Source organism: Syngnathoides biaculeatus, chromosome 2 (assembly GCF_019802595.1).
Source record: "Syngnathoides biaculeatus isolate LvHL_M chromosome 2, ASM1980259v1, whole genome shotgun sequence".
Taxonomy (NCBI): domain Eukaryota; kingdom Metazoa; phylum Chordata; class Actinopteri; order Syngnathiformes; family Syngnathidae; genus Syngnathoides; species Syngnathoides biaculeatus.
Genome location: NC_084641.1, coordinates 5235038 through 5246429, shown reverse-complemented (window position 1 = coordinate 5246429; position 11392 = coordinate 5235038). Strand labels below are relative to the sequence as shown.

Genomic DNA, 11392 nt, shown 5'->3' with positions numbered 1-11392 from the left:
CGGAGCTCGGATCTGTTTGGACTGCATTTCAGATTGTTTGCTTTGTTGTTGTTGTTTTTTAATTGACTGCTATACCTACGGAGCCCCAGACGTCATGTGAAAAAAATACTAGTTCAAAGCAGTAGTTTGTGCACATTTAGTGTAGTTTGTCCCCCGGCAAGTCATGTCTGAGGCTCCATAAATAGCCAGTGGGGAGAAACTAAATATTTATTCGGAAGCGATACAGGAAACTATTTTCTGCTACAGAAACACAACATAGGTGCTGAAAATTAAATTAACTTTTTGACAAAAAGGGTCACAAGAGGTCACACAAAGCCCATCAATCCTGGTACGTCATTTTCCGTGGCCAACAAGTGTGGAACGTGCCAATGTTGCCTGTCGATTGGAAATATAAAAGATCAAATACTGAAAAATACAGCGAGATTCGGATCGTCGTCAATATCCTGGCATCTAGATTTGGCTTTAGTTAAAAGTGAAGAGTTACACACGGTAGCTTTAATAATCAGATCATTTCTTGTATAATGAATTACAGTAACTGGCCAGTGTGATAATCTCAATCCCTCTGATGAGGGTTCTCTGGTATATGTCCATTAAAATTATGGAAATACAGTCAATTGCCTTTCACGCGTTGCATTGCATTGCATTGCATTGCGTAGGCACATCATGTTCCGATGCGTAACAATATGGCGCCCTCTCCTGTCTCTGTCCAGTCTCTGTTTTGCCCGGCTTTGGGACGTCATGTAGGACACGATCTTGACTTGACTGGAGTTGAATGTCTCTTTGGCAGGGGGGCGGGATCTCACGATCGGAGGCTCCCCGCGTGCTTGGGCCATCCAGCGATTCACTGACATTCCCCGGGCTGGCTGTTCGGGAGGTAAAAAAGAGGAAAGTTACTCTGACTTCTTGGACATACTGCCAACATGTCTGGGGATGAAGAGAAACAGGAGCAGACCGTCGCCGATGACTTGGTGGTTACCAAGTACAAGATGGGGGCCGAGATTGCCAACCGTAAGTGATCCTAGAGTTAAATGTGACGGCGGCTCGCAAGTGTCAGGCTTCTTCTCATGTTAGCTAGCAGCGGCTGGCAGCAGCTAGTCGACTGTGGCAGCCGCTGTGCCATGTGCCCCAACAAACGCGCTAGCCCGTTTTCCTCAAAGCTCTCGTCTCCCCTCCAAACTACACCCAACCGGACCGAGTTCAATTTTATATTCCCGTCATGTTACGAGTTGTTTATCGCCCCGGTGACTTCTTGTGAACGAGGGCTAGCTCGGCTGCTAAATGGCTGAGTAATGGCAAGCTAGCCGGTGCTAACAGATGGGAAGGAGAATGTATGCATTCAGACGTGTAATGTTCAAGCACATGCAGAACGCAGCTAACGTTGGAAAGACTCGTACGGAAGGAAGCCGCTCGTGGTGAGCGGAGTGGGGAAAGAGCCATTCAACTGCCTTTTAAAACGAGGTCAAATGAGATCGCATATTGCACAAACTCCTATATAATTTGACTCATACGTTTCTTTTAGTTATGTATTTCTCAATTATAGAGCGGTTGTTGGAAATATTTGTGTTTTAACATTCTCGTTGGGGCTAAAATTAAAGTCAGACATAATGCATCGCAACAGTCCTCTTCAGAATTTGCATATCTACTTAATTTGGTGACAATTTGTGGTGTGTTTGCTCTGCCTCGTGGGGACGTCGGAAAATAACAGTTTGATCAACCCATTTATTCCAAATATATTACTTTTATGAACACAGCATCATGGAAATGTGTTCCAAATGAGACTGTAAACAATATTTTGCCTCTAAAAAAAACCTCACGCATGATCAGAGAAAAATATGTGCAATGACAGACAAATTCCCATCTCCTTAACATCTTCATGTAATATTACTAATAATTGTATTGAGGATGAGCAGTTACAGGTTCCCCAACCCATACTCCAAAGCATTGAGAGACCTTTCAAATATGTCAATGCACTTTTGTTCCATCTTGTCAAACTGAACAATCCTTTTATTTGCCATTCCTTTTCTCAATCTTGCAGAGGCCCTAAAGATGGTGGTTGAGGCGGCAATGGCCGGCGTGTCGGTGCTCAGCTTGTGTGAAAAAGGAGACGCCTTCATCATGACAGAAACTGGGAAAATCTTCAAGAAGGAGAAAGAAATGAAGAAAGGTATGCTTTTACGCCACAGAAGAGGAGGGACTTTCGGCCATAAAGTTTGGGCCAGTCCAACTCATTGCGTTTGCTACTGTCCATACGACGTTTGTAGATTTTTGTAATCACTGTCTTGGGTTAACAACTGAGAATGATTTTAATATTCGATTAATCCATTTTCAAATAAAATGTTTGTTCTCATGGAGGACAACATCTGGGAATATTTATTATTGAGAGGGTGTAATCATGACCATTTCGACAGTTTTAAAAGTTAAAAAATGGATAAATTATCAAAGTAGTTGTCGATTAATTTGACAATCGTTTTGCTGTTGACTAATTGTTGCACATTTACACTGTCTGCCAGCCAAGGCTTTGGCATGCTTCTCAAGGAAAATGAAACAGTTAAAATATCAGTGATCAAAAAGCACTAAAGTTGAGCAGTGTTGTACTCTTTTTTTTTTTTTTCTTCTTTTTTCTTTTTTTTTCTTTTCCCTTGCTTATGTATGCCTTTGTGTCAGGCTTCCATGGTATTAGTTTTCTGAAAGGCAGGCATAAACGGCACTGTTGGACGAAACCATGAAGTGCAGGCGCTGTCAAAATGAGAGGCAGGTGGAGAAGTTTTCCGCTGGTGTAAACCAACAAACAAAATCATACCAACAAAAAATATTTTGATCCATTCTCTCTTCAGCAATATAAATTAGAAGCTTCTAAATGATCAAAGGCAACTTGTAGCCAGCCACAAAGAATCTAGCCATGCTATGAAGCCATGTATGACTGAACTCTTTTCAGTACATTTCCATGCTTTTGTGGGTGTACTTTTTGAAGTTTTAAATGGATTGTTATGCAGGATGGACACCTACTTGTACATACCATTGCTACTCTCTCAGTGGGAGTTGAATTAATCGGGATGTTTCATGTGCAAAACCTCCCCTAATTAAGGGGCAAACCCTTACAGAGGAAAAAAGAGTTGCTACTTGAAATCACTGTGAAACAAGGGAAAAACAAGCCAATGTGCTGATATAGTTTACTTGTCGGTAAAATGTCAGCAATTGTGTAGTCGTGTAGTTTTGACCAAAGAATAAATGGGGTCGAGTGAGCCAACATTAATAGCTGTGTTACGATTTGTCCGTATTGAAATCAAGTATTAGTGGTTGGGTAAATATTGTGGGGATTTTTCATTGCGAAAAACAGACTCGAAGAGTTCGGTCCTTAAAGCTGGCAGCCCATGGAATAACGTTTCTTCCCTCGCTCTCTCTCGCCTTCCCAGGTATTGCCTTTCCAACATGTGTGTCGGTCAATAACTGCGTGTGCCATCACTCCCCGCTTAAGAGCGACCCTGATGTCATGCTGAAGGACGGGGACCTCGTTAAAGTGTGAGTTGCTGGAGTGTCTCAGTTAACTGCTTCACAGATGTTTGCATTTATATTGGATGTTGGTCATGCTTTCTTTTTTTGGAACATGTCTTTAGTGACCTCGGCGTGCACGTAGATGGCTTTATCGCCAACGTGGCTCACAGCTTTGTTGTTGGTGTGACCAAGGTAAAGGGGAAAAAAAATGTTATTTTACAAAAATCAAGTAATGGAGCTGCTGGTTTTCGCATTATTTAACTTGCTGTGTCCCTACAGGAAAAGCCCCTGACAGGCCGCAAGGCCGACGTGATAATCGCAGCTCATCTGTGCGCAGAGGCTGCCCTGCGTCTCGTCAAGCCCGGAAACCAGGTGACATTTTCCCACCATCACCGCTGATATCATTGACAGTTCCGTGGCTTCAACTCGCTCTGATCGCTCTCACCCCTTCCTCGTAGAACACACAGGTCACGGAAGCTTGGAACAAGATTGCAAAGTCTTTCAAGTGCTCACCAGTTGAAGGTGGGTGTCTGAGGATTGTCTGTGCGCTCAATTACACTTGTACGTCGTTCATTTGGTGATTGTAATTCGACATGCTTGTTCTTAGGCCTGTTGTCACATCAGCTTAAACAGCACGTCATTGATGGAGAGAAAACTATCATTCAAAACCCAACGGACCAGCAAAGGTGCGTTTACAGAGGAAGAAGCTGTGCTTTGTTTCCACCGAGCCTTGTTTTACATCTCGCCACAGTACGGTTTGGACCATGATCTGCTTGTGGTTTTACAGCAGGATTGTGATACCTGCAGTATGTCCGCTATATAAACAGTGACATAAGAACAGCAATGTTCCAGGATGTTCTTTTCATTTTGTAAGATGGGCTTTGTTTGTCACATTCCCGTCGTCCCACAGAAGTGACCATTCTCTTTTGGCAAATCATTGCGCTTTAATGCTGCTGTTATTTTATATTATTTTGGCTTAATTCCTTCCTTTTGACAATCAGATGCAACATGTGGTGTGTCCTATTGAAATGAATTTACCTGTTTTTAGAAAAGTGGCCTTTGTTGTCCTCGACATTGAAAGTGTGCTTCCCCCACCCACCCACTAGTGGATGAATTTGTGTGTGCTTGTAGGAAGGACCACGAGAAGGCTGAATTTGAGGTGCATGAAGTCTATGCAGTGGATGTGCTCATCAGTACTGGAGAGGGGAAGGTTTGACAAAATAATTCAATATTCCAGAGTTTTTTTTTTAACTCACACCAGGTTTTAAAGAAACACTGTTGTAAAATAAAACAAAATGCTTTTTGTTGCAAACCAGACAAAAGATGGCGGTCTGAGGACCACGGTTTACAAACGAGATCCCAACAAGGTGTACGGGTTAAAGATGAAGACTTCGCGGACTTTCTTCAGTGAGATGGAGAGACGATTTGATAAAATGGCTTTCACTCTTAGGTATTTTTAATTTTCATTTTTATCCAATATGGTCTTGTGTAACGCTGGTAACTTTTTTTGAACACTAATATACACATTTATTAGCTACCAATGAAATGTTGCCGACTTAAACCATGACCATTATAAAACCTCTAACTACATCATCAGTAACAACTGAAGTCACATATCATTGTTTCAACCTCCATTCTTTTGTGCAACATATTTTTGTGTAGTGTTTGTTCGACTTTGGAAGTTGCACTGTACAGTGGTGCCTTGACATACGTGTTCAAGTCGTTACAGGAACACTCTTATATTTCAAATCATCTTTCCCATTTGAAATGAACGGAACACTCTAATCTTTTTCAGCCACCCCAAAAAGCCTATATATATTTTTTTTCTTTTTAAATAAAAGTACAATTTCCTTCCATAACAAGGAAAACAACAATAATAACATAATTAAATGGAATGTAAAGAAATAACGTCATTTTCATGGTGGCTTTTCTGGTGGGTGTGACTTTGCCACTTGGGGTCACTATAATACGGCGGAAGAATTTTACAACTGCTGAACTGTACCTGACTCTGAGCTGCAGTAATTAGTTTTTGCAGAAGGTAAAGAATTGATCTGAGTCTTGTTATATTGCTAGTCTACATGTCGATACCCCATTTGTTTTTCAATATGCGTTGATAATAAGTGTTGTAACACCGCTAGATAAATGCTATTTGTAAGTCTGCCATAGTCTTTTACATTGTTTTTCCCACACTGGGCATACTTTCCTAAGGCAAAACTGTTGTTTTTATCACAGAGAGTAATTCTCTTTGTTCTGTTTAGTTTGACAATAAACTCTTACTTGGAATGGCGATAAAATAGCTTGACACTTTTTTTTATCATTATTATTGATGACTATCTGCCCCAGTGCTACTAATTTTCAATTCATTTAAGCCGAGTTCCCGACCATGATATAGCACTTGTCTTAAATTTTTGTTTGCAAGTCATAGCAATAAATCAGCCAAATGACTGTCTGAATCTTGAGAAACTCATGTCTCATCGCTCATAACTCAAGGAACTACCATATTTTTAAAGTTGATGTAAATTTTTTTTGACTGGGAAAATTTTGCATCACGTGATTATTCACTCTCTCCTCTTCTTTATCGTTAGAGCATTTGACGATGAGGGTAAGGCCAGGCTGGGCGTGGTGGAGTGTGCCAAGCATGAGCTGCTGCAGCCATTCAATATTCTTCAGGAGAAGGAGGGTAAGCTGCCATCTTGCTCGGCATCCTGTTATGAAATAATTGTGCCGCACGCAGTCGAGCAGAGCCCACTTTGTGTGCAGGGGAATTTGTAGCTCAGTTCAAGTTCACTGTGCTGCTCATGGCCAACGGACCACTCCGAATCACAAACAGCCTCTATGAACCCGAACTGTATAAGTCGGAGCATGAGGTGGGGGACGCTGAGTTGAAGGTAAGAAGCGTCTGACGAATGGTACACTGTATCCTCTGCCAATGTCTGACTAATGAACACCCCCACGTCCCCCACCCCTCAGGGCTGACTTGGCATTTTCAAATCCATTAAATGATGTACTGTGTCCTGGTCCTCGTGCGGTTATTGAAGTCATTTTCATTTTTTCACCCTCCTTTAATTAGGTTTTGCTTCAAAGCTCAGCCAGTCGAAAGGCGCAGAAGAAAAAGAAAAAGAAGGTGAGTGTGTCAGTGAGCGTTTTGTTTCAATTCATTGGCGCATTTGTTGTTTTGATCTTAACTTTTTTTTCTCTCTTTCATCAAGGCCTCAAAGACCGCGGAGAGTGCAACAGGACAGTCAATGGAGACAGAAGCTGCAGAATAAATTTCGCATCGAGCAAGTAGTGACGCACCCCAAAAACAGACGTCATATTTGCTTCTGTTGCAGCTGTCGGAGGGCACTGGTGGCAAAGCAACACCTGTGAAATCCGACAGATGTCAGCCTGGGACAGGACTGCTCCTAAATTCTTTCACCTTAAAACAAACACACTGACCATAAATCTCATCGTCATTGAGACAGAATTTGTCTGCAACATTGGACACAACTCATCCAGACAAAAATTCTTACAGGAACGTTAGCCATTTGACCTTGAGCCTTCATCCCACTTTGCCACGTGAAATGATCCTGTCAAAAAAAAAAAAAAAATTAAGTCTGACTGAGATGCCAAGGATGAAGAATGGCCAATGCACTGTCAGTTTGATAGCCTCCCTGAGATCTGAAGCCAATCCAAAGAAATGGAACTTCAACTTGTGTGGTCATAATATCATCAGATTCATCAATCTTGATGTAACTACAATCACCCAAGTTGTAGTTAAGACACCAACAGTAAGTTAATGTACTGCTCCATCTTTGTGTACACCTCTAGGCATCCAGGATACTCAGTTGACAATATCCATCACAAGACTGACAGGACGCATGCTCCAACCTGTCATAGGTTCTGCGATCAGTCTTGTGCCTCCAGCAGGTCTGACAGTCTGTGTTTACATAGGAAGTACAGATAGTGAGGCTTTTGTAAAAACACCACAGTTTCAGAGACTATTTTTGGAATCATTAAAAATCCACCTGACATCATTTTTGTATGTTTTGTTTGAGACTTGTGCCTCATGACTGTGAATGAGTTTTTAAAAAAAAAAAAAAAAATCACAAAAGGTACAGACCAGACTTTTGCAGATCTTATCTCGTTTGGGCATTTAAGCATTTATTATACATTTAGAATGTTTGTTTGCATCTGGATAAAAAGTCTCAGTAGAGTGAATCTTTTTTTTTTTCTTGAATTCTTGATGGAATTGGGAAAGATAATTCATCAATTTACCAAGCCGCTTATGTGTACAAGGGTCATGAGAGTGCTGCGGCCTATTCCAGCCAAAATGGAGACAACACCCTGAACTGGTCAGTTGCATGGCACATATCGACACAGTGACTGAGTGGGAACTGAACCCATACTACCTGCACCTAAGTCAGGCGAGTGGACCACTACACTATCAGTGACCCTAAAGATAAGTTAATTGATCTATGCAAACATCTGGAAATATCAAATTAAGGTTGCAATTTAAATTGCTGATAGCGCTGAATGCCTCATCTGTATCAGATTTGAAAAAAATCCTTCACCACTACATTTTCACACTTAAGAGATAAGAGTACTGAAAACCAACTAATGGAAGGACTTCCTTGATACAGTTTGCACTTTTGCTTTAGGTAGCATTCATCAGACACTTATTACAATTCTGTACTTGTGTTCGTGTTTGCTGCCTTTCCATTTTGGACCAGTGGGTGAGCACAAATCCCACGTTATTGTCACTGGACTCAAATTTTCCTCAGATAGCGACACTCGAGTGACGTCTTAAAGCGTCGCTTGATTATGACGTCAGTTACAAAACTGCCCTTTCTCGCTAGGTACGTGCTATAATTTTGTAGAAACCAGAAGCCGAGGGAATCCCTTTGTTGATTTGACTTAACTAAACGTGATCTTTGTCCGACTCTTTTAGCAATGCGAGCCAAGGTATGTGATTTTTTTTTTCAATATGACAAATAATATCTTTATGGTAGTCACGCTTTTTAGCCAGTTACGTCGCTACCTGTACAGTACGATGAATTGTATTCAGAAATCTGTTCAAATCTGAAAATTGTGTAGCGGATTTACATGGCAATTTAATGTGGATCGTGTGTGACTAATTTTACACGGCGGATTTGCAAATTAAATGCTTTCCTCTTCCGCAGTGGAGAAAGAAGCGCATGCGCAGGTGAGCAAATGCGTGTCGGTGATTCGCCCTTTTTTTTCCCAGGAGACTATTTTTCATAATAACTCCTTGATTTTATTGCAAAGGTTGAAGCGCAAAAGGAGAAAGATGAGGCAGAGGTCCAAGTAAGCTGTCCGCTGGAAGGCAACTGGGCAGTCTTGAGTTGCCAGAAACCAGATGGATTGACTGAGAGTGCTGCAGGGGAGCCCTCATGTGGAAGTCTTGACATCAGCCTGTGCCCAATCGGCTCAGGCAACGCTTGCAGGACTTTTCTTGATTTTACTGGATTCTTAGTGTTTGTTCCTTCCGCTTTTTCTTAAATGAAAATTAAAGGATTAGGTGTTAAAACAATTACCATGTGTTTGATTGTCTTTCGCACGTGTACCCAGTGGCATTTGAAAAGTCCTTATATTGTGGAATCCACACAGGCAGTACTCAGGTTTATTTCAAGAAAAAACACGAGCAGTAATATCTACCGGAAATACATAGATGGGACTCAAGTAAAGCTTTTTTTTTTTTTTTTTTTTTCCTCACCCCAGAGTTCGTGTTTAATCTTTTCAGACAACCATTGCAATCAAATGGGAATTATTGATGGGTATTTTGGCCCACTCCTTGTGACCAAGCTGCTGCTGTTGTCTCTAGTTTTGAATAAAAGTTCCTCCTCCAGACTATTTAACCTCCTTCCAAATATGCTGAATATAAGTTTTAGCAGGTCTCATCAAATTAGTCCAGCATAGCCTGTGACGTGCAGCTGAGATCAAGCTTTCTGACATTATCAAGAGGAAATCATTGGGCCACACATTTTTCGAAAGGATAAAGGATGTTTCCATTAGAAACTCTTGACCAATACCAACCACATTTTTCTTGTGAATGACTTTAAACAGGGTACGGGGCAATTTTTCATAAAAATAGAAAAAGAACTCCACATCTCATGACTCATGACTCGCATGGCTGTGGGAATGTCACAACCTTTTGTTCAGAGCTTAGTCACCCAAAACTTCTGTTTTTTTCCCCCCCTTCAAAGGAATTTACACAATTTTAAATCCAAATGTGTCCTTAAGGTGAATTTAGCGTTTCCACGTGCACAAATGATAATCTTTCTTCTCAGTATTTGCGCAAATAATTTATACTGTCAATATTCTGTATTTAGCCATCCATCGATTTTTCTGAAGTGCTTGTCCCCCAGCAGAATTGCACGTGACCTGGAGTCTGTCCCAGCTGTCTGGGTGGGGTACGCACCTTGGCTGCTTGGTCACCAACCAATTACAAGGCACATGCATTCAGATCCATGGACACAATTCATCCATCCATTTTCTTAGTTGCTTATCCTCACGAGGGTAGTGGGAGTGCTGGTGCCTATCCCGGCTCTCAAGGGGCAGGAGGCAGGGTACACCCTGAACTGGTTGCCAGCCAATCCTAGGGCACATTGAGACAAACAACCGCAGTCACAATCACCAAAAGGTAATTTAGAGTGTCCAATTAATGTTGCATGTTTTTGGAGTGCCCGGAGAAAACCCATCCAGGCATCGGTAGAGCATGAAAACTCCACACATGGCGGTCTGGGATTGAACCTGGGAACTCATAACTGTGAGCCAAACGCTTTCCAACAGATCCACCGTGCCGCCGGACACAATTCAATTGATTTGAAATGAAACAAAACCAAGTGAAACGAGAGGCACAGCACGAAACCACAACACTACAATGCGTCATTGACGAGGTTTTACATTTTGGACTATGACCAGTTGCTTTCCTTCTCCATACTGTTCCCATAACTGGTTGAAGAACCTTTTGGCTGTGAGGCAGAATTGCTATACATTAATTCATCGTGCTGCCCGTGTATTTATTTGACTTGAAAATACACATGAAAACTGAACACAGTGATCAAAGCACGCTTGGCTGCTGCTTCTGCTTCTCATGTCTTGTGAGATTATTGTTCCTCAGCTGACAGGCAATGATAACCATGTGAGCCGTAATGTTGGTGCAACTTTCACATTTCAATGACGCGGCGAAAACTACAAAACAAAGACAAAAAGCATCTTTTACACTCGAGGTCCTGGTAAACAGTTCAGATTTCTATTCAGCTTTTAAACACATTTAGTTTGGATAATTTGTCAGTGATATGATCTCAAGACATTTCAGGGTTGTTTTAATGCAATATATTTGTCTAAATGTACAAATGTATGCTTGTTTTTCCTTGACTTGCTACCCGTTTGCTTCTCCAAAACAAATCCTGCAATTATTGTGTGCTCTCTCTTAAGCAGGAGATCACTATGCTTGCTTGCAAGGGAACTCATTAAACTTTACACCCTCTGAGCAAATATGACTAATTAGCTGCATCCAGGCAACTATGAAGAGACTCAGCCCTTCCCTACCTCCAGTCAATGTAGTAGCATGTATGAAGTAGGCCTAACAGCTGTTGCTACACAGTAGCAAGCCATGATGTGCTGAACTCGCTCTTTCCTGGTTTGCAAACATTACATTAGCGCATTCACCGCCACATTAGGCACACCAATTGTAAGAGCTGTATAAAAGGATGCCTTTTACGGACAATGGTGTTGAGCCTGATTGAATCATACTGAGAAGTGTTCCTGTTTTTGACTCATGTAGTTCATTGAGGCAAGCAAAATACTGTGCCATTATGATGCACCCACAGTGGTCCCTGAAAAATCACATTAGCTGTAAATGAACTAATAGAAATAAGAAATGGCATTATTTTTG

At 41.5% G+C, this 11392-nt stretch overlaps 1 protein-coding gene across 3 annotated transcripts; it reads left to right on the top strand.

The window, feature by feature from the left end:
* The first annotated feature begins 410 nt into the window (after window positions 1–410).
* Window positions 411–9025, top strand: LOC133505351 (proliferation-associated protein 2G4-like). Of its 3 annotated transcripts, none has more exons than XR_009796226.1 (16): window positions 411–1008; window positions 2036–2164; window positions 3414–3519; window positions 3615–3684; window positions 3772–3864; window positions 3951–4014; window positions 4100–4178; window positions 4624–4702; window positions 4809–4942; window positions 6078–6172; window positions 6253–6380; window positions 6563–6616; window positions 6702–7401; window positions 7771–8436; window positions 8655–8677; window positions 8761–9025. XR_009796226.1 is itself a non-coding variant. In XM_061828538.1 (13 exons), exons 1-13 carry the CDS (start codon window positions 921–923, stop codon window positions 6759–6761), a joined length of 1179 nt encoding a protein of 392 aa, XP_061684522.1. In that variant the 5' UTR covers window positions 411–920; the 3' UTR covers window positions 6762–7508. The 3 variants fall into 3 exon arrangements, 1 of the variants encoding a protein (XP_061684522.1); XR_009796227.1 differs by lacking the exon at window positions 411–1008 and adding an exon at window positions 1108–1458; XM_061828538.1 differs by lacking the exons at window positions 7771–8436; window positions 8655–8677; window positions 8761–9025 and having other exon boundaries at window positions 6702–7508.
* The last annotated feature ends 2367 nt before the right edge of the window (window positions 9026–11392 follow it).

Excerpts from the sequence above, each read along its gene's own strand:
- LOC133505351 (XM_061828538.1), top strand. The coding sequence starts at position 921 with ATGTCTGGGGATGAAGAGAAACAGGAGCAGACCGTCGCCGATGACTTG. Across the intron at positions 3,865-3,950 it reads TCGTCAAGCCCGGAAACCAG|AACACACAGGTCACGGAAGC; the intron begins GTGACATTTTCC and ends CCTTCCTCGTAG. Across the intron at positions 6,381-6,562 it reads TGGGGGACGCTGAGTTGAAG|GTTTTGCTTCAAAGCTCAGC; the intron begins GTAAGAAGCGTC and ends TCCTTTAATTAG.